General features: G+C 43.2%; 1 protein-coding gene across 8 annotated transcripts in view; it reads right to left on the bottom strand.

Moving 5' to 3' along the window:
* Positions 1 to 21,977, bottom strand: part of KLHL32 (kelch like family member 32) — a 134,333-nt gene extending 112,356 nt beyond the window's left edge. For all 8 annotated transcript variants that reach the window (XM_065401320.1, XM_065401321.1, XM_065401327.1 and 5 more), the window contains exons 1-2: positions 21,955 to 21,977; positions 19,063 to 19,243 (exon numbers count right to left, since the gene is read on the bottom strand). In XM_065401320.1, the coding sequence (XP_065257392.1) occupies positions 19,063 to 19,243; positions 21,955 to 21,977 (204 nt within the window). The remainder of the gene's footprint in view (positions 1 to 19,062; positions 19,244 to 21,954) is intronic.
* Positions 21,978 to 23,906: the final 1,929 nt, after the last annotated feature.

The raw sequence follows: 23,906 nt of genomic DNA, 5'->3' as shown, positions 1-23,906 counted from the left end.
AGGTGGACTCAAGTGCCAGCAATATGTGGATGACATATCTTTTACCATATCTGACTACATCACTATCACTAAGATGGCTCAGTGGTTGGCTGAGATCAGCTTATGGATGGAGAAGAGTTAGCTAAAGCTGAACCCAAGCAAGACAGAAGAGATGCAGGTGGGCAGAGGAGTTTGCAGTCACAGTGAGTCTTCTTTGATTGAAAGTTCATATCCACAATTGGTCAAGAGAGTCTGTGTCCAGAAGTACTCTTCGATTCCTCACTGACGCAGAGCTCATACATTGCAATGGCTGCAAGTAGTGTTTTCTACCATCTTCGGTTAGCTACAAGACTCCATCCCATCCTGGCAGACATTAGCACATTATAACGGTCTTCCACTCCCTATGCTGGCTTCCCACAGAATTTCGCATTAAGTTCAAGGTCTTGGTCCTTATCTTCAAAGCACTCCACCACCTGGTCTGAGGATACCTGAAAGACCGGGTCTGACACCTTCACTCCTCTGGCACAATGAAACTCTCAATAATGAGAATAAAGCTCATCTGTATGGGGGAGAGAACCTTTTCTGGAGATAGTCCAAGACTGAAATTAACTCCACCAAGAACTAAAGACCATCACAAACCTCACTACTTTCCTCTCTGAGTGAAAGGCACATTTCTTTAACCTTGCCTTCTCTAATGTAAAACACAGAACAATGCATATATTTATTTAATACATAATTAGAAAAAATTCTACCAAAACAAGACACCGCCCCCACTGTACATGCTTCCCCCTCAGGGGAGAAGATGAGAGAACAAACAATACATGAAAGATGTGTAGTCCTGGTTGCTTAATGTGCTTGGATATTATAGTGATGATCACGGTAAAAGAAACTATAGAGAATAGAATGTTTGGTTTGGAAATTCCATTCCTGTAATTGGCACTCCCTCTCATGCGCGCCCCACTTTCGGGTCAGGTGAAAGCCTGCTTTTCTTTCAATTTTTACAATGGGGTGGCACCCGCCTCTTTCGAGCGCCACCACAGACAATAGTTTTTTGTAAATTCTTCAGTGACAAAGCCCTCCAGCTGAGTCACATACACTGCCCCGCCCCCTTCCAGGGTATACAGTCTCTAGTTCTTTCTCATGGCCCTTGTATGGGGCCATAGCACCAAAGCTTCCCCCTGGAGGCACTGCCTTTTTTAACAGCCCACTAGGGGGCCATCTCTATACCCTCATTTGGTGTCTTTTTGGCAGCCCACCCTTGGCTCAGTTTTCAACCAAACCAGCAGGGCCCATCACTGTACCCTTGCCTGGTCTGGCTAGGTTCTGGGCTCAGTGCCCTGGGGTCAGCCTGCCTGCACTGACCTGTCCATGGTCCTGCTGCTCTTCCATCCAACCAGGGACCTCATCTTCAGCAACCTTCCCTGGATTCAGTACTGCCTGCAGTGAGCTGTCCATGGTCCTGCTCCTCTTCCAGCCAGGCACCAGGATCTTCCATTTCGAGCTCCAGGCAGCAACTGACTACTCTGCCTCTGCTGCTTCCTTTTATATGGCCCTTCTGGCCCAGCAGCCCCTCTGATTGGTTGCTTCTCTGCAGCCATTCTAGGCCACCAAAAGGACTGCTCCTCTGCTCTTTTTGGGGGCAGGGTGAGGGAGGGCCACAAGGCCTCCAGCAGGGCCTCTAGCCCACCTTGTCACAGTTCCATTTTCCAATAATAGGCGCCAATCTACAACTGAAATACCCAAAAATATATTTACCATAAGGATTTTATCTTTTTAATTAAAATAGCATCTTGAAATATATTTCAGTATTTAAAATGTATAACTCAGTGAGAAGGACACACATATTGGAACCTTGTGTAGTGTAACGGTTAGTAGAGAGCAGAAAATGTAAGAGCACAGGAGATTGCTATAGTTCTTCAAAGTTAGGTTAGCTTTGAGATCACATATAATGAATTGTCCTAACAGTCTAAGTCAATTAGCTTGAGATTAATAATATTTTATCAATATTTGCCTATGCTGAGAAGGAAAGCCCTCAGTTTAGTTCCTCATATTATCTCCTTTTTTCAGCTTTCATTTTACAGCAAATGTTTAACATAAAATGGCTAACAGAAAGACAGTAGATTTGCTATCAATACTTTTCAATAGCATCCTTTAGAAGAGAAAAATGCTGAAATTGTTCTAAAGCTATTCTGTGTTTTGTTGACATTATAGTTTTGTTTCCACAGATGGAGGTGGGTGTTAAAATCTACAATATATTAGGGCCAAGATTTCAAAATGCATTAGTTATTTTGATGGTTCAATTTCTAGGTGCCCAACTTATTCTTTTTATGGTGATAGCACATATGGACCCCAATCATTAGGACTCCATTATGTTAGACACTGTACAAACACAACAACAAAAGACTTCCTGCCCCAAGAAGCCTAAGCTTTTTCAATGGACCTGATTTTCAGAGGACAGGGATCCACACTGTCTAAAAAACCCAGGCCCCTTCACATTATCTCCAACTGGGCATCAAAAAGCATGAATCATATTTGAAAATTTTGGCCTAACCTAGCTTTGTGTTTCCCAATGGATAAGCCCAATGTTCTTCTGACAACATTATCAAGTGGTATTAAAACCAAGCTTGAAAATAAAATAGGAATAATAGCTATATCTGATTGTACTAGCTCTTGAGCACACAGTCTCCTTCATTTATAAGTAGCAGGATCTTAAAACTGTCCTTGTTGGTTTCAAAAGCATGTTGACAAACTGCTATAACACCTTTCATTGGTCTTAGCTCTTTTGGGGACTGACTTTTGAAAACTAAGCACATGCGTCACCTTGAAGACCACAAATATCCTGTCCCAAAGCATATGAAGCACAGTTAAACCTACATTACAGGACCAGGATTGGTCAGACAGGAGCACAGCTAGGATATGCTGGAGGAAAGGAAAGGACTACCACATCCATTATCCTGCATAATCACATTAGACCTTCCATTTAAGTGTGTGTGGAGGGGGGTGGGGGAGGGAGGAGGTTCATTAGAATTCTGGTGGGGCAAATTCCACTCAGAGTACTTGTGTCCCATCCACATAATGAAAGTGTGATTTAGACCACTGTGATACACAAGCAAGTAGCTCCATCTGGTGAAAGGGTACCAATTAGGAGCTTTGCTAAGCTTGTCTCAGATAGAAGTTACTCTTTGTGTATGGTATAAGAAGCTATACAACAGAACACATCTACAGATATTCAAAATAACCTGGATCTCAGCTCCAATCAAGGTAGCTCAGTCTGGTCCCAGGAGCCATTTAGAATTAATTGTGGGACTGGCCTCTGTGGGGGATTATAGTTCAATATAAACTCTCAAACTTCCAGTAATACTTGATTTCTGATTATTTAGCCCTCATGCATTTTGAAAACCCTCCTGAATTCCTACAGATCTTTGGTCATGTGCTGGCTCTGAGAATAAGATAATTAAAACTCTTTCAGTTCATAGAGGGTAAGTGGAAAGTGAGTAGGTGGAAGGGCCGGAAGACATAGATACAGGAAATTGTGGAAATGGCCATGGAGGACTATCTAAACACAAATGGAGGTAAATGTGGTTTTGCTACCTTCACACTGTAAAGTGAATGCGTAGGGGCGCAGCTCCCAGCTCAACACACTCATTGTGCCAAACCCCTCCGCAGAGCACCCCAGCGCAGGTCCAATGAGCTTGAGCTCACCTAAACGTACATTTAAGATTTTTCAGGGTGTATGGTAGAGAGGTTTGTGCTATAACACAATCCTGCAGTGTAGCTGTACCCATAGAAACTTCTCTAAGGGCACGTCTACACTAGAGATACTACAATCGCCATAGCTATGTCAGCACCATAGCCCATAGCGTAGACACCACCCACACTAAGAGAAAGGTTTTTTTCTGCTGGTATAAGAACACCTCCCCCCCAATGACACTAGCTACATGGACAGAAGCATTCTTCCATTGACATACCTCTCCGTACATCAAAAGTTATGTCAGCATAGCTACGTTGGTCCAGGGTGTGATTTTTTCCCCCACATATGGCCTAGTGTGAACCAAGGCCAACACTCCATGAAGTGCTTAAAACCGCCCTAAAAATACTCACTGCAACTGATTATTCGGTACTTCAAGTGTCATGGCTACAATGATATCCTCTTATTTCAAAGGTTAAAATGCTATATACATATTGGTTCAATTCTTTTAATGTGGTTAAAAATCATTTGTTTTCAAGGGATATTTGATTTTTTTTAAAGTCAGTCTGTACTTCTCTAATAACCTTCATGGATTTTCAAAACTAAGAACCTTTACTTGCTCAAGTCATTTCCCCCATTTTCTCTGCCTATTCAGGGAAAGTTCAATGTGAAAAAGATGAAGAATTTAATCATCTCACTGCATAGCACTACCTTCATCTGCACTACTGTAAAATACTTTTTTCTGGCATCAAGAGCTTTAAATTTTAGATATTATAATTATTCTGCTATGAAGCCAATTTATAGTGGTGACAAATCCCATTACACATTCAAATCCAAATGTAGTGGCCTATGATAGAATACGTCAATTACCTTCAACTCTTGTAACCTCAGTGTGACAGTGAAATAGTATTTGAGAATCCAAACAGGATGTACTTTTTATAGTCCATAACTACATTGAGCAGTTTTAATCTTAAGATTTGCTAATAGAAGTACCCTTAATTTATATTGTCATATTGGTTCAGCAATAGTTTAATAAATAGACCAAGTGTGAAATCTGCTCACTGAGCACTTTTCTTTTGTCTTTCATCTCCTTTATCAAGAAACCCTAAAATACTAATTAAAGCCTAACAGCCGAATAAAAAAAACAAATACCCTAGCAAATGTCACGCTTGTGCTAAATTAAAGGTCATCCCAGTTCTCATCATGCCAGTAGCAACTGAGCTGCTGTCCTTTTTATGTAATTTCCTCCAGAATAAGTGGCTCTCTAAATAATTTCTTCATTCTTAGTTAGCACACTAAACTTGGCCATGCTCATTTGTCATTTGGCTTTGTTCTTTATAGCCAACATTCAAACTATAGGCCTGATCCAATGCCAATTGAAATCAACAGAAAGACTTACATTGACTTCAGGCCCTCAAAGCCAGATTTTTAAAGGTGATTAGGTGCCTAAAAATGCAGTAAGGCACCTAGTGGGATTATCAAAAGTGCCCAGACACCTCACTCATTCATTTCAAAAATAGCTTTGAAAATCTGGCCATGACTTCAATGGGAGTTGAGCATGCTCAGCACTGCATAAGCATATTGCTGCCTCCTCCCATTCCTTGTTTCCAGATGCTAAATTGATATCAATGGAGCTAAAATATATAATATTTTTCAGAATTACTTTTCCAAGTAAGCAGTTGCTGTAATTGCCACAGATATATTATGAAATGGTGAATATGAAGAGGGGTGGCCTGTTCAATTGCAAATAGGAGAGTAGGTGGCCCACAAAACAATCTGTTTTAAAATGTGGTCTATGCTATGGGAAAGTTTGCAAATGGACTCTGTAAGGATTTTTCCTAAGCACTCTTGTGATTATAGGCCTAAAAATGTACCCCAGTTGTAAGCTCATATGTGAAAAGCATGTGCATGTTCATAAGGTATCAATAAAAGATTTTTTTGCCTGCTTGGAAATTAACCATGGTCAAGTTGGTCTCAATAATGAATGTTATGAAGAAGTGCAAGAGAACCAGACAGAGAAATGGGATTAGTCCAAACAACACGGACCTGCTGATATGGTTCAAGGACTGTTGAAATCATGATGGTAAAACCAGAAGATTTGATCCATTAATTTCTGGCTTCACAATTGGTGTGGCAGATATTAAGCCTAACTGGTGGACAAAATATTGAGGTGATGAATATGCAGCCCACTTTTTCCCCAAGACAGAAGGAGCAGACCACACTGAAAGTTTTTCTTCCTCAGAGGAAGGCCCGTAGGGTTTGCTGTTGTTCAAGGAATTTTGTTTTTCCACTTGTGAGTCCTGAAAATCACCATATCATCATGACATCCAACTCTCAGCCCATCAGTGGGGATACCCAGGGCCGGCTCTAGGTTTGCCGGCTCTAGGAATGCTGCCCCTGGAATTGTGCCGCCCCAAGCATGTGCTTGGTTTGCTGGTGCCTAGAGCCAGTCCTGGGGATACCTAATTGCCAGCACCGCAAAGATCTTGTTCTGCCTGCCTTCCTTTTGGGTCACTTTCTGTTCCTGCTCCTTTCTCCTATCTCTCACTCTCTCAGCTTTTCATCAAATCCTGAAATCAACTGCACTGCATCAGCCCAGAGAGATAAGATGAACACAATTCTGTCCTGTCTAAGGAGAAAGGACCCAACCAGATGATGTCTCTGACCAGTATATGAACCAGAGTCCAAGCAACATGTGTCGTAGTCAGCCTAACACCCAAAGCATCCATTTGTAATTGACCAGCTCTCCAGTGTTCAAAAAACATCAACAAAAGCCATAATTCCTCTATCTTTTCTATCCTCTCTCCTCCACCTTGTGTCAGTTTGTTTGTCTGTTAGAAACAGAAGTGAATACTCTTCACATATCTGGACCGAGAGTAAAATTAACCCTTTCCTTTTCATAAAAGAAAGGTTGTTAATAAAAGTAAAAGGACTTTGATACTTTGCCTCCAAAAAGCTATTTTAAAGTTTCTGATTGAATCTGTTTTGCATAATCACTCCATTTTAGTTTCAATATAAATGCTTGCTTTAATTTCTTCTTTCTTGTGTTCGATCAATAAACTTCCAACTTTAGACTGAATTATTTTGGATGTTTCCAAGGAATCAAGTAAAATAAATGCCTCTGTAGAAAAAAACTCCCAAACCTAAGTATCACCGTTTTAATGTTGAAAGAGTTGATAAATGCCTTTACCTCTTTTGGCCATTGAGATCAATGGAACAGCAATACATAGAAAAGGAAACTTTCACAGAAGGTTTTTAACAACTGTGTCTATTTTTGACGAGATCACAGATTGGATTCACAAGGATGACATTTGTCAAATGTCAAGAATAAAAAGTTAAGTGATTAAAGTAAGGGAAAGCAGGAAAAGTACAGCTCCCACTCCTCTATTGGATGCAGAGGGGAGTTCCGCCTCCTTGACTGGTGCACTGAGAACTCCTCCCTGCTCTATGCGCTGGCTCATAACTGCTTTGATGTTTGGATTTTAACAAATGCAGGACATGGATGATTTAGTGCTTCTGGAGCTTGATGTCAAAATGTACAGGATTAACAGTCATATAGGATCAATTTATCCACAGAACAAGTAAAAACCATCAATGCTCCTCAGCCACATTTTAAAAGAGAACTACCATGTCAGGATGCAGACAGACAGACAGAGGGTAGATTCTAAGGTGAGCAGTCTGGTTGCCCCACATGCCAACTTCCAGGGGTTGACAATCTGATTGGTCGTCTATTTTTTGCTCTGCTGATGACTGTTCAGCCATTTATTTTTGGGGTTTTTTTGCACTGGCCAGCAAAAGAGCTAGGGTCACTCCTGCACAGAACTTCTTGCATACATGACTAGTTAATTTTCACTTACTTCACTAGATTATTATTTTTTTGAAGATGTGAAGCAGAGTGGCAGAGATGGTTGCAGCTACTGTTTTGTTAATAGTGTCTAATTCTTTTCTACTACTGATATGTGTAAGAAGACTGCTCTTGCTTTTTATAGTAATTATAAGGTATTTTACGGATTTTGAAAACTGTTTTATTTCAAATAATCAGGATCACACACATGGTAATTCAGAATTATGTTCAGATGAGTAACACAGTGGAAGAGAGAAAATGTGCCACTGCTAAGATATTGAAGCATTACAGATGCAGATTATGCTAGTCATCTAGCAGCATTCCACCAAGCTGTTTGTAGAGTCAAATGTGGTGGTTTCAACGCTCACAATCAATGTGAAGAGTATATTCTAACCCAATCACCCTTCTTCTAGATGAAGACCTACAGTCTCATTTCAGATAGCAGGAATCAAATCAAATCAAATCCACTGAAATGAAGTAGACATTGTTTTAAGGTTCACTCTTTTGGTGTTCATGAAGTTACTGCGGTGTTCCTTAAAGGAAGAAAATTTCATGTAAAATTTCCATATAGCATAATAAGTAACATGACAGATAAAACATATGCATTCTGTGATGGGCCTCCCTCACCTGGGGGTTGGGTTGCAGGTGTGTGTGTTGTGAGAGGCTGGGAGACTAGGAAATTGAAACAAAGTGTTATTGAGGTGGGTGGAGCGGCATGTCACCAGTTCTAGGGGAGGCAAGTGCTGCTGTTTTAGGGCTCTGATGGCATTAAAGTTTGTTGGATTTTTAGACAATGTGATCTTGTCTCATTCCTTCAGGTACTCTGATGTTATTCAAATACACACACACACACACACACACACACACACACTGTATCTCTACACATACATACATACATATGCTCGCACTATTTGCTGTAGCTAGCAAGTGCCACTATACCCAGGGAACTCACTCAAGGTGGTGGAGAGTAGCCACACAGAAGGACAGTTTTAATCTCTGCTAGATGCTCCATCTCTGCTAGATGCTTGTGGAGATTGCAGTAAGGACCCACTAAATGTGTGCATCCTATGACTGCCTCCGCAGCCAATAAAAATACCACTTTGGGGGCTTCCCTGACAGATTTTGGGCACACAGGAGAAAACAGGTAGTGTCATTGTTCCTTCTGACAAATGGCCTTTCCATTGCCAAGTCCCTTCAGTAGCATAGACACTGGAGTGAATCTGAGCCAGTTTCTCTAACATCCTCTGTAACTATTTCATACAATTAGGGTTGCCAACTTTCTAATCGCACAAAACCAAACACCCCTGCCCCACCCCTTTTCCAAGGCCCCACCCCCACGTGCTCCATACCTCCGTCACTCGCTCTACCCCATCCTCACTCACTTTCACTGAGCTGGGGCAGGGGGTAGGAGTGCGGGAGGCCGGTGAGGGCTCCGGCTGGGGGTGCAGGCTCTGGGGTGGGGATGATGGGTTTGTGGTGAAGGAGGGGGCTCTGGGCTGGGGCAAGAGTTGGAGTGCGGGGGGGAGGTGAGGGGTTGGTAGGGGGTTGTTCAGCAGGGGGTTCAGGGTGCATGGGCCGAGCGGTGCTTACCATGGACTGCTAGGAAGTGGCCGCCAGGTCCCTGCAGCCCCTAGGTGCATGGGCAGCCAGGGATGCTCTGCACGCTGCCCTTGCACCTGCAGGCGCTGCCTCCGCAGCTCCCATTGGTCGCAGTTCCTGGCCAATGGGAGCTTTGGAGCAGGCACTTGGGGTAGGGGCAGCACACAGAGCCTCCCTGGCTGCCCATGTGCCTAGGGGCCACAAGGACCTGGCGGCTGTTTCTGGGAGCCACGCGGAGCTAGGGCAGGCAGGGAGCCTTAGCCACCAGAGTTTCTTTTTGACCGGGTGTTCTAGGGTGAACAGACAGCAAGTGTGAAAAATCAAGAGGGGGGTGGGGGGGGGTAATAGAAGCCTATATAAGAAAAAGACCCAAAAATCGGGACTGTCCCTATAAAATCGGGACTCCGGTCACCCTAGGGTGTTCCGGTACAGAACAGGACACCTGGCAACCCTACATACAGCAGAAGTAAGTGGCCCTGAAGAGCAAAGTTCAGCCTTAGCAAGGTACATTGTACATGTAACAAAATACAAATAACCAACTGTGCTGAATATATGGAAAGATATCAGTTGACAATACTTCTTCCTGCCAGCAATGAAATAGGAGACTCAAAACTCTCTCAGAGAATGGGGTACTTATGAAGCAGCTATGAAAGTTATAGGAGAAAGGAGAAAATCTAGTTCTATTTGGCTCATCTTGAACCAAAAGTATTTAAACTAAGAATTGAAAATGCTCACTATAAAAGATCCAAGTAGTAATGACATTTTAAAATCTGATCTTATTGATTTAGATTGTCCTGATCATCCAGATTACATGAAAGATTTTTGTCTTTTTGAGGTAATTCAGTGGTCTGACTATAAACCCATTCAAATGGAAAAGAAGAAGAGGATTGTTCAGACTTTGAGAAATTGAAGCATTTTGTTAAAAACACACACACACACCCCTTAGGTTATAAAATCAGCTGCTAACAATCCAAATGTGTGCTAGTAAAGTCATACTTTTTAGTAGCAATGCTCCATATCTGAACCCTGGAGAAAAGAAGAATCTCTCAGTGGAAATCACGTAGCTCGTTAGTACAATTACAATGCAACTATACATCCATTGACTAACCCAACTTTCCAGAGACAGCTCAAGACAATCTAATCGGCCACCTTAGGCAAAACTACAGTCTGCCACCACCCCTCTTCTATTCCTTTAGTAGTCTGTGGGAAACCCCCAAATGCCCCCCCACTGCTGCCATCCCCACCCCCCGAACCTCCTGCAGCCGTGTTAGACGATGATGGGGCAGACCCCGGCCTGGGGCTACCAAGGCCTCTGGGCCCTGGTGACAGACCCTGCGAACACTCAGGCACCAGCAGGAGGGCAGCTCCCAGCTCCAAGGGCCCCAGTTAAGAGGCAGCAGCTAGCTCCCAGCCATTATGTCCCCACCCCACACAAGGCTGCCCAGGCTGAAGGTGCAGATCTCCTTCACACAGGAGGCAGCTTGCTCCTTCCCACTGGACAGAGTGGGGGTCACCACACTTTGGCCCCCCACACCTGACTCCCCCTGCTCAGCCCCACACCTTGCATTGCCAGTCCTCCACCTGGCCCCAAGCAACCCCTGCACCTTTCTGAATGAGGTCCTTGCTGTCCAGCTTGCAGCCTGTGTCACAGTTCAGGGCACATGTATTTCCCCTCAGTGGTCCAACCAGGGACACCAACTCTCAGGCTTCCAGCTCCCCAGTTGTTACCTCTCATGGGTGGAAACCTGCATCTCATTCCCTTCTGACTGGGGTGTTTCTAGACTGCACAGTTCCCTGCCTCCACTGTGTTATTCTCAACAGGCACAGGCTTCCCAAGCATACCTACTTGCTTTCGCTTCAGAGGCTGTTAATGGTCTGACTGCCCACAGTTACAGATACTGCACAGCTCTTTTTATGCTAGCCTATTTTATTCTTAAGATAAAAGCACTACAGTGAAAACAAATTAAATACAATGAAAGAATCTACATCTGTACAAATAAGTTTGTCAGAGATGCTCTCCCCCACACACACTTTACTCTGGTAAGAGTTCTGATTGGCTATTAGTCCTTCCAACTCTTCCCTAAAGATTAGGGGCCCACCTTGGACCAGAAGTCCTGTCAATTTGGTGGATCAGAAAAGAGGCCATGAGCCAGTTTAAAACCAGGCTATTTTCTTTCTTTGTCTGTTGACCCCGGCGACTCCAGTTTGAACCAGTATATTCAAATCTCTTTAGGGGGTGGTGTTTCTCTGAAACTGTTCCAACCTGCATGAGTTTGCCTAACCACCCCCTGCTGTTCTCCTATTTACGTTTTCCATGAACATACTGTGACGGGTTGGATCACAGAAACCCCCTTGGGAGCTGCCACCTGATGTGCAAAGACTACCCCTGCTTCTGTTTTCCCTGCCAGCTCAGGACTCCAGCACCCTGTCTTGCTGAACCAGACACTCCCGTCTGGCTCCAGACACAAACCCAGGGTCTGAATCACTTGTCCCAAAGCTGCTAGTTTACCTGAAAACAGCTCATAGAAGTGTGCTTGTCTTTAGCACTCAGATGCCCAACTCCCAATGGGGTCTAAACCCATATAAATCCGTTTTACCCTGCATAAAGCTTATGCAGAGTAAACTCATAAGTTGTTCGCCCTCTATAACACTGATAGAGAGATATGCACAGTTGTTTGCTCCCCCAGGTATTAATACATACTCTGAGTAAATTACTAAATAAAAAGTGATTTTATTAAATACAGACAGTAGGATTTAAGTGGTTCATAGTAGTAACAGACAGAACAAAGTAAGTCACCAAGCAAAATAAAATAAAATGCGCAAATCTATGTCTAATCCAACTAAATACAGATGATTTCCTCACCAGTTCCAGAGCACTCCCTTTTACAGGCTAATCTCCTTTTAGCCTGGGTCCAGCAATCACTCACACCCCCTGTAGTTACTGTCCTTTGTTTCAGTCTCCTTCAAGTATCCTGGTGGGGGGGGGTGGAGAGGCTCCTTCTTTAGCCAGCTGAAGACCAAAATGGAGGGGTCTCCCCCAGGTTTAAATAGACTCTCTCTTGTGGGTGGAGGCCCCCCTCCTCCCTCCTATGCAAAGTCCAGCTCCAAGATGGAGTTCTGGAGTCACCTGGGCAAGTCACATGTCCCTGCATGACTCAGTCTTTACAGGCTGAAGCCATTGTCCACATGGTATCTTGCATGTCTCCAGGAAGACTTCTTATGTGGATTGGAGCATTCCAAGATGCATTATTCCCCAAGTGTTTCCTGATCAGGTACTTAACCTGGCGAATTCCTTCCTAAAGAAGCTGACCAAATGCCTCCCAAAGCTTACTTAGAAACCAAGCAAGCATACAGCCCATATTCTTAACCTCAAGTAGAAAATGATATATATGTACAAATAGGATGAATAGATATAGTAGACCATAACCTTTACGGAGATATGTTACCTGGCACAGGCAGCACAAAACATATTCCAGTTATGTCATACATACATTTATAAGCACCCCCTCCCCATAAAGCCTTATGGGGTACACTGTCACACATACATTCACAATGCCTTAACAACACAAACAATTGCATTTTTAATACAATGGACCCCAATGTTATTAAACCTAGTTCAATAAGGTTTAACTTAATTCATTAAAGCTTATTCAGGACATTGTCAGTCTGTAACAGTCAGGCCCCTCTCTCCCTGATCAATTTCAGAGGCCTGCTGCAAACAATGGAGGGGCTACAGCTGTCCAAAAGAAGATTGCAAGAACCTTCTATAAAGCAAAGTATAAGCAATGCCTATATTTTGGTTGCCTACAAGGTACCCCTATAATTAAGGCTGGGTTATTGAAGGGATCTATCAGATCGGTCATTCTAAAAGCAATATTAAAAATCAGTCCATAGACAAAAATCATTGGAAAATCTGATCACAGTGAAGAAGCATAATCAAGGTAAAAAAGTAGAGTCACTTGTGTGAAAAAGAAGCAATTCTCAGCTATTGATTGTGGTATTTCAATTCACAAGGACTAAGTTTACTAGCAGATATTGGTATGCTAAAGTTATTTTTAAGAAAGGCACCCCTTATCTTACTCGCTCCTGCAGGAAAACACTTACAGGATTACACATTTTCAGCACTGGAGCCATCTAAAGTTCATGCAGATATAAGGGAAAGTATGTACCCCATTTTCAAGCTACTGTACTACCCCTTTTATAAAATTCAAAAACAAGCAAAAGAAAAACTTCAAGAGTCTATGTAAATGAGAAGTACCCAATGGGCTTTTATTGTGAGTTTCATGGTATTTGTCGTTCTTCTTCGAGCCCCAGCTCCTGGAGTCCTGTGATTACATGAGAATCTCACTTTTTTAAAGCAATGAAAGCTAAGTTTCTAGCCCTCATGGTTGAAGAGAAAACCTGTAAACATGACCCAATGAAGCCTAAAGGCTCAGAAGCCAAAATGTAAACACTTTAAATAAAATCATGATTTTAAGCCGATCTCATGATTTTTTATTTGGGGGGGGGGACAGTTAAAGGGAAGCTGGTTCATTATGTTTGGATGGTTAGGTTTGGCTATGCTGCATTTATTCCCTTCCTCACTTACTATCACCCCATGCAACGTCAATCTTCTCACCCCACAATTTCCTAACAAAGTTTGTGTCTACTAATAGCAGCTATTGTTTGGTTGATTTTCAGCAAAGAAGTGGTACATTTTTTCAGCAGATATTTACAGTGTGGACAACGTGTCCCACTAAATTATAACAAATTTTGAGGCAGATCAAATTACTAAATGCTGCATTAAATCACTCCCACAGTATTTTTCAATAGAAATGATGTATGCAGCTTTTAATAATTTGAACCATCTTAAAATTGTTATTTGTTTCATAGTGTAGCAAGACAAAAATTTGCAATGACAATTCACCAAACACCAAGTAACCCAACTGGAAACAGGGTGAGTCACAGTGCCCCAATCTCAAGGTCAATCAATCAGTAAGCAAGACAGGAGCTGTTCTTGTCACACTGCTAAAGAACACAGGGCAGGCAGCAGCCCACTCTTCATGAGAGTTGCCAGGCATTAGAGGGGGGTGGGGAATGAGAGAAGAGAGTGTGCTGGGTGGGAGGGGAAGCCATGTGACTACCACACAACTCTTGCAAAGGGCAGGAGAGTAACAAATGACTGAGAAAGAAAGGAAGCCCCAATCTTAAGTCCCCAGACACCTAAGTGGAAGTGGGGATCAACAGGAGCCCCATTCTCCATCCCCTAGACTTCTGCATAAGGCTGTGGAGCAATGGAAGCTGCATGGAAGTGGGAGGCAGCATGTCCTCATCTTTTCTTACTGGATCCCTTTAAAGTATCTGGGGAGTACTTAACAGCTGTGGGTGCATGCATCCTACCCTAGGCCCTTTCAGCTGGGACAGGAGGCAACAAGATTACCCCTCTTATCACCTCCCCCTTGCAAGACTGTGGGCACCAGACAGCAGGCAAGAGAAAATACCTCCATAACCTCAAGCCACTCAGAAGGAGAGTAATAAAAATCAGGCTGGGAGGAGAAAGAGCTCTACAGCCATTCCATGGGACCAGGAGAGGCTATGGCAAAAGATCTGGCTATAAGAGGAAAGAGACAGCACCTATTCCCTCTGAAAAACCAGAGGAGGCAACCAGACTGGGGCAGGGGAAGACTGAGTTGTCAGCAGCAGAATCAGACTGCAGGGGGAAAAGTGCCCCTCTCCTCATTCCAGTCACTCCTTGAAATCAGACACAGGTGCCCCAACAATCTACCCTCCTAGGGTTGCCAGGTGTCTGGTTTTCAACTGGAACACCTGGTCAAAAAGGGACCCTGGCGGCTCCGGTTAGCACTGCTGAATGTGCCATTAAGAGTCCAATTGGCGGTGCAGGCAGGCTCTCTACCCAGCTCTGCATAGCTCCCAGGAAGTGGCTGGCATATCCAGCTCCTAGGCGAAAGGGCAGCCGGGGGGCTCTGCGCACTGTTCCCGCTCGCAGGTGCCGCCCCGAGCGCCAGCTTCATAGCTCCCAGGCGTGGAGCCACCTGGCTGCCCCTCCTCCTAGGAGCCAGATATGCCGGCCACTTCTTGGGAGTCACCTGAGTCAGCACCACCTGGAGCCCACACCTTCCCTTGCACTCCAACCCCCTGCCCCAACCCTGAGCCTCCTCCCGCACACCCAGCTCCCTGCCCCAGCCCTGAGCTCCCCAAACCCATCATCCCCAGTCCCACCCCAGAGCCCACACCCCCGGCCAGAGCTCTCATCTTCTCCTGCACCCCAATCCTCTGCCTCAGCCTAGTGAAAGTGAGCGAGGGTGGGGGAGAGCGAGCTACAGAGTGAGGGGGGATAGAGTGAGCAGGGGGCAGGGCTTCGGGGAAGGAGGGGGGGCGAGGTGTTGGGTTTTCTGCAATTTGAAAGTTGGCAACCCTATAAGACCCTCTATACGCCAGGAAGAAGAGGAGAAACAGGTGTCCTGGCTGCATATGGCCAAGAGGCAACATAGTAGGATCAGCAACTCACACTTAAGGATAGTACATATATCTGGCAGAAGTGTTCTCTCCTGTTAAGTGTGGAGGGTCCCCTCTGATAGCAATAAGGGAGAGAAATTGGGAAAATGTACTCAAAAACTGGAAGTTAAATTGATTTAGTAGTCATTACAGTGAAAGTAACTGGTTTGAAGTTGACAGCGTTCTTTATATGTATATAGCAAGCTAAACCTCAAATTTAACAAAAAAGTTATCAAGTTCCAGGGGAGGACGAAGATCCTGTTTAGACAATTAAGGATACAGAATAGCTCACAATACGTGGGTGTTAAAAACATATAATTACATTAATGGAATGAAAAGGTCACTGTAAAGGCATTTAATGCTACAACTACTATAGCTAAAAATTTAACTGTATTTTGTTACTGAAAACAGACTTTTAAAGCAATTACTCCTTTAGTCTCAGAATAGTGTCAAGGTGACTCACTATTTAATGAGATTTCAAAATAAACCTATAGATACAGTTTAGAATCTCTCTCTCTCTCTCACACACACACACACACACACACACACACACAAGGTGGGACTGGTAACAATGCCTATAATTAAGCTTGCACACTTCCAATAAAAAGACCTGTTTTTCAATTGCTTTGAATTTCACCCAACTTTCATAATTTGGGCTGAAATTTTCTATGCTGGGTGTCTATGTCAAGTTGAAATTTTTTGGAATGTTTCAACCAAAATCATTCAGCTGTTTCTGAGAACAAGGGACGAGGAAGATATGTTATTGTGCCATGTTAAAAAATTCTAGTGACTTTTTCTGTGAAAAGCTCTAGTACCCCAATGCTTTGGAGCATGGGCTTTAAATTTGGCAGAGGGGTCATCCCCATAAAAATCCACCCAATGTGGCGAAGTTTTAAGCCTTTGGGCGGGGGGAGGAAGCACAGTTCACACATGCTCAGTAGTGGCTTACTAGAACTTCACAGCTAAATTCCCAGAAGATTCCAGCCACAGTGGGCATGCTGCAGCCTGGGGCCTAGCAGGATTTTTCCTGCAACTGCGGGCTGCTGCAGAACATGCTGGGGGTGACCACCTGAACTGTGAGCAGGGAGCCTGTCTCAACTGCGCTCTGAATGAACCCCCAGCTATGCAAATGGAGCGCGGAAAAGGAAGCTGCTTGGTTTGAATGAAGAGTGGAGAAGAGCTGGACTTGCAGCAGGCTTAGGGGGAGTAAACAGGGGATATGGACCCTGTGGGGGTTGGGGGAGATTAGGACTGCAGTCTGGTAGTGGGTGAGGAGATTGTGAATCTGTGTGGCAAGGAAAGGGCGATCTGACAAGCAACTGGAGGAGAACAAACTGGCTGGGCAAAGAGACTGGGTAAAAGAGCCAGAGAAGGAGGGGATGCAGATATTGCGCGTGGAGCATAAGAAGGGAGATTGGGAGCCAGCGGGTATGAGGAACATGAATGGGGTGTCTGGCAACAGGGAAAAGGAGAGAGATCATGTGAGGAGCTGGGAAGAAAGGACTAGGAATGGTGACAAGACTGGGTCAGGGAGTTTGAAGGGATGAAACTAGCACTTTCTGGGCAAGGAGACTGGGACTAGCTAGGTGAGAAGAATAGGGCTGGGACAAGGAGCCAGGGGAAGGAAAGAGACAGGGACAGGCTGGAGGGGCAGGGCAGAAGTGATCTAAACAAGGCAGAAGTGGTCCAGTAGTGTAAACTCTCCTCCAAAGGCTGGAAGGGAACTTCAAGATTTCCCAAGTCTCAGCATGCCACTGCTGTCAGCAAATATATGATAAATCCTCTGGTAAAGTGTCACATCCCCCTTTAGTGATGGTCCACGTAGAAGATGACAACCTACTATTGCTATTATTTACTCTTTTAGCGCACGTGGCATAGGTCTTTGCTGTAGATCTAAAGGTTCAAACTTTCATGATGATCCATGTGGGCATCAACATGCTCATTAATGATCTGGAAAAGGGAATGAACAGTGAAGTGGCAAAGTTTGCAGATGACACAAAATTATTCAAGATATTGAAGTCCAAAGCAGACTGCAAGGAGTTTTTAAGGGATCTCACAAAACTGGATGAGACCAGGCAACAAAATGACAGATGAAATTCAACATTGCTAAGTGCAAAGTAATGCACATTGGAAAAAATACTAACTCAGGGATCGGCAACCTTTGGCACGCGGCCCGCCAGAGTAAGCCCCCTGGTTTGTTTACCTGCCGCGTCCGCAGGTTTCGCAGCTCCCAGGCCAATGGAGGCTGCGAGAAGCGGCACGGGACGAGGGATGTGCTGGCTGCCCTTCCCACAGCCCCCATTGGCCTGGGATGGCGAACCGCAGCCAGTGGGAGCCGCGATCGGCCAAACTAGCCTGGCCCACCAGGAGGCTTACTCTGGTGGGCTGCATGTCAAAGGTCGCCAATCCCTGTACTAACTATACATATACAGTGATGGGTTCTAAATTAGCTGTTACCATACAAAGACGATCTTGGAGTCACCATGGATAGTTCTATGAAAATGTCTCCTTAATGCACAACAGTAGTTAAAAAAGGTTAACAGAATGTTAGGAATTATTAGCAAAGTGATAGAAAATAAGACAAAATATCATAATGCCACTATATAAAAGTATGAATGGTGTGGAAAGAGTGAACAGAGGGCTGTTATCCACAATTGCCCACAATACCAAAAAAGGGGTCACCCAATGAAATTAATAGGCAGCAGTTTAATACAGACAAGAGGAAGTACTTTTTCACACAACTCACAACTAACCTGTGGAACTCACTGACATGGGAAATTATTATGGCCAAAAGTATAACTGGCCTCAAAAAAGAATTAGATAAGTTCATTGAAGATAGCATCTTGGCTAATAGACATTGATGGACCTCAGGCATGCAACCCCATGCTCGGGGCAACCCTAAACCTCTGACTACCAGAACCCAGGAATGGAAGACAGGAGTGGATCACTCTATAATTGCCCTGTTCTCTACACTCCTCCATGAAGCTCTGCTACGGGCCACTGTCGGAGACAGGATCCTGGGCAACATGGGCCATACTGACCCAGTATGGTAGCTCTTATGTTCTAATATGATGCCACATAATGGAATTCCCACTTTTTCAGTTTGCTTTTTTTTAAAACTAGGAAATTACACAGACACAAACCCCTATACCTCTGTTAAAAGAACATTCTTAAAAAGTCCAGACTCCATATTAAAGACAAAAACTAAATTATACTCTTAATTAGAAAAAATTGCAAATAATATTCACAGTTACAAAAATTATGGATATTTTAATAGCGTGATATGCAATTAAAGTGCAGTATGTGCATTTCAAAAAACATAAATCTCATCCTTTTCAAAGACTCAGTTTTAAATTATAACTTGCTCAGCATGGAACCTGCAACCATTTTTTTCTTGAAGTTACATCATATTTCTTAGTGATTTTATAAGGGAAGGAAAATGCGGAGTTAAACTTACTCGGAAATAATCACTGCATGCTGCAAGTACTGCCTTATGTGCATGGAATTTCTGGTCTTCTGCAATGAGGGTGATGTCACACAGTATACCATCACTTCTTTGTTGGTTCAGGGCTGCCAAGACAGCATCATTATGTGAACTGGATTGGCAAAGCCTCTGACCTGTCAGCATTTCTTGAATACTGCAAATGAAGGAAACAAAGATTCTATCAACAAATATAAGACACATCTCCGAGGCTCAGTAATTAATGCTGATCAACATTTCTGGTTTAAAAAAAAATAAAGCAGCATGTGCCCAGACAGAGACACGCTTGTATGTGGTATGTTTAGCACAGGAAACGTTTCAAATAATTTAGTCTTATTTAGGATAGAAAATGTGCTAGATTTACAACAACTCAAGGGCCCCGATTCTTTTCTCCTTTACTCCACTGTTGGGTTCAGTGTTCTGATTTATACAAGTGTTAAGTAAGAGGAGTACAAAGGTTTAGGGCTTTATCATCTTCTCACAGGGTAACAGAAAAACAACCAAAGTGGCCTAAATTAATATATTAGTAGAAAGGAATATTGAACATTCATGTAACTAAGTCTACAAATGGTCTGGCTCACGTATTATCACCAACAACAGTTTCTACTACTAGTACTTCATAAAGAATTCTGCTGATTCTGTGCAAGCCAGAAGAGATTCCATCTAATTTTTCCATAGCTATGCTGGTTTAGCTGAACTAATGGAGGTAAAAAATAGTTCCGATTAGTTAAAATTGTCACTTAAAAAAGCAGATATGACTCACAAGCAGCAGATCTGTGATACCAGAAGGTTCAATTTTTTTTTTGTTACTATTACTTTTCAGATAATACCCACAATTTAAGGTGTCAAAGCAACAGAGCATAGTATTCCTTATTCCTTGGTAATATTGTAAAAGTGGTTTCAACCAATAATTAGTCATTTGATATCAACTTTTGCTACATTTTCACTTTAAAATATGAGCATATTTTAAAATAAATAAGTAGGGACTAGATGGCTGAGAAATTAATAATAGACTAGAGACTTTCACCTTTAGGTTGCTTCTTTAAACCCAACTCAGAATGGCTGTAACTTAAAGTTGTCAGATGGCTACTTGGTGGTTTGTGTTAAGGGCTCAGGTGACTCTTATGTGGTACTAAGGACCAATACAGGTGCTTTTGCAAAAATCATCTCCTCTAAATCCCTGGTGTTTGGACAAAGCCATAGAGCGGATAGTCCCTGAGCTTCCCTGCCTAAATCTGCCTGATCCAAGTCTCCTCCACTCCAGGAAACGGAAAGGACAACCTCATCATATGTATATAAAAAAAATAATAAATACATGGAATGGAGAAAGAAAAAAAATCCACATACAACTGGCCAGATACTCTGCTGGGCTAAATCATGTGAATTATATATGAATTTATACCAGCTGAGGGGCTAATCCTTTATTCAGTTTCACACCAAAGAAATAAGTGCAAAATAATTTCTGACTATTCTGCTTGTGGAATCCTATTCATATACAATAAAGTACAGTTGTCAGGAAAGACAATTCTGTAAAAGCAATTTCTTGCTGTTTTACATTTATTTCCTTTCTGTAACTCCATAGCAAATTCACTAAGTCAAGTCAAGATTTATTATTTTAAGCAGTCAGTGCTGTAAGTTCAACTTGATAACTGAAAAAAAATAAATCCAACTGTGTTTTTTCAGGTTCATTCTTCAGCACCAACAATAAGGAACCCAGAACCAAAGCGAAACCAGCAATTCTGTTACTGATGCTTGAGGAACAATAGAAGACAGTTCGGTCATGTGCATCCTCCCTTCCCATTTCTAACAGGAACAAAACACTGATTTTGTCCATAAACTCAGCAGAGTTAGAATCAGAGGGAGCAAATATTTGTAATGCACAATGTCAACTTTTAGTAATTTTTCTGATTACAACCACATACATACAAACATAGTTGCATGGTATGTACATCGTCGACAGTTTCAACTGAAAGTTATAAACATGAGAGCATTGATTCACAGGCACACTGTGCCATTTTGTACCATTCTGCGAGTGCAAAGTGGCCATAAGCATAGTAGAGCTAGGCAGTTCATTATCCCACATGTGTGAGGGAATCTTCCGGTGTTGGGGTCATGGCAGAGGAAAAGGATGTATCGTGGGATACCATTGCCAAGTTGGTCCCAGTGAGATGTAGGCAGTGGGTATAAAATAGAGCAGCCTCCAGGGAACCAGGCTGGTGTTAGGTCCTGCAGAAATTCCATAGCATGAATATATTTTGTATAGCACCTTCTGTGCAAACATTCCCAAAATGAATTCAATAATAATTATTGTCTTAAGTAAAGTAGCCAGTAAGAAGAATAAACAAGAGAGAAACAGACTGAGGCATCAGATGGATAAGGAAAAATAGAAATGAGAACTTTGGAAGGGAAGGAAGAAGAAGTGTATGAATAAGAATGCATTGCAGCCTTCTTATAGATGGCCATTGGGAAAGTGCCCCAATCACAGCAAACAATTGCCAGCCACCATTATGGCTGCACCAGTGCAAAACCCCATTGATTCCAGGGTTTTCTTTGTCTACACTTTGGGCATGCACTGGCATTGCAAATGCCCACGGACAAATTCCAAATTCCTAAGGACATAAAGAACAAGAAACAACAGGGAATTGAAGAGGATTGTGGGGTTCAAGTAAATTACTACTGTCTCATGCATGCTTCATGTTGTTCGTGATAATGGCAACAGCAACACTTAAAGCAATCTCTTCCAGGTTATAATTTGGAGATCCAGGTGTTAAATGAATGCTTTTGTTAATGCATCATATGCTGACTAATGTTTCAGTAAACACCATGCTAAATGACAATGACATCCTGCACTGTTTTAAAGTACCATACCTGAGGCACCTCTCAGATGGCATCCTTCACGTTTGTTCTTCAGAATCTCAATACTTAAAATCTTGTGGAGGAGGAAGAAAACATTACAGCTAAAAAAAGACAGAGAGAAGGTATATTAAAATTTGAAGCAAAGGCAACCTTAACCTTAAAGGACAAAACTTTTAGGAGGCCAAACTCAAATGCAACATTTTTTGTCCATCCTTGTCACAAAACATTATTGGCTAGATTAACCCTGGCCTAGAGATAACTTCCTCCCCTCTTTTCTTCCCGAGCACTTCCCACATAAGCCCAAGTGACAACTGCAGTCACTGAAGTCACAGGCATGCACCTTCCCTGACACTAGGGAGGCATATTACCCAAACAAGGTGGGGAGGCAATGCAGACCCTCAATACTAGCCTGCAGAGTTGGCTGGCAGGCAGGGCCACTTAGAATGGTGCAATGTGCATACTCTCCCTGCCCACTAGACAGCTATGGATGGATTACACATCCACAGACACAATCCATCCTAAAGATCCTCCCAAGGTTAGTGGGGCTCTTCACTACCCTCTATTCAGAGCGCTATCTGTATTACTTTCCACCCCCCCCCACCAGGTGTGTAATTGCAAATTAGTTTATGATTGTAAAAGTTCACTGATTAACTCACTCTACCATAGCAAAACACTGAAGTATTGGCTGTCAAAGCAAAAAAAAAAATTTAAAAAAACCCACTTATCACCAATATAAACCTGTATGGAAATAAACCAAACAAATGTGATGAGATCAGAATGTTGTTGACCTATAGACTACAACTAATCTTCATCCTGCTCTTCAATTTATATCACAGAATCATAGACATGTAGATTTGGAAGGAACAACAAGAGGCAGGATTGAGTCAACCTAAATCATCCTTGACAGGTGTTTGTCTAACCTGTTCTTAAAACCCTCCAATGATGGGGATTCCACAACCTCCTAGATAACCAGTTCCAGTGCTTAACTAAATTTATAGCTGGAAAGCTTTTCTAATATCCAACCTAGATCTCCCTTGCTGTAAACTAAACTGCTTATTCTTGTCCTAACCTCGGAGAGAACAAAACTGATCACCATCCTCTTTATGAAAACCTATTACATTAAAAAACACCTGGAGGATTAACTATAATAAACATAATTTATATGACAGCTTGAACTGAGGCATTTAAGTACATTACAATAGATAGAGAACCACTTCCAAACTTTGGCAAACGAGTACAGGTAGCACATTGTTCTCCTTCCAATAGCTACTCCTGGGGGAATTCTGCACATGCGCACTGGTGCAGAATTCATGGGTCATGCAGAATTTTTTCCCCGCAGAAAATACATTCTGCAGGAAAGTTGCTTCAGTTACACCTTTTGCCCACCAGGGGCCTGTGGGTCAGGAGGCATGTCATATGGGGGGGTGCAGACAGTGGGGGCACATGGGGCTGCTGTGGGGGGGGGTGTCACAGACTTGGGCGGGGGCTGAATGGGAGTGGGGGTACAGGGACACATGGGGATGGACATGGGCTGAGTGAGGGTGCCGGGCCACATGGGGGGAGGGTGCAGCTGAATGGGGGTGCAGGGATATATGGGGACAGGCGGGAGTGGGTGACTGAATGAGAAAGGCTAGGGGTCAGTCAGGGTCTGCATGGTGGAGGAGCCCTAACAATCCCTCCCTGTCCAAAAAACCCCATTCCATACTTCTCCCACCCACATCCAACAACCCTCCAATTTCACACCCAGGCTCCTTCCCAGCAATTACTTCTCTCTCCCTGAGCTACTCCATTATCCCTGAGTCCCCCCAGCCAGGACCGGCTCTAGGCACCAGCAAAGCAAGCACGTGCTTGGGGCGGCACATTTCCAGGGGCGGCATTCCGGCCATCCTTTTTTTCCGGAAAAATCCACCCATGTACGAAAAAAAAATAATACGTAAAGATCAAAAAAAAATCTCCAGTAGTGC

Source organism: Emys orbicularis, chromosome 3 (genome assembly GCF_028017835.1).
Source record: "Emys orbicularis isolate rEmyOrb1 chromosome 3, rEmyOrb1.hap1, whole genome shotgun sequence".
NCBI lineage: Eukaryota > Metazoa > Chordata > Testudines > Emydidae > Emys > Emys orbicularis.
This window is presented reverse-complemented; position numbering and strand designations above follow the sequence as displayed.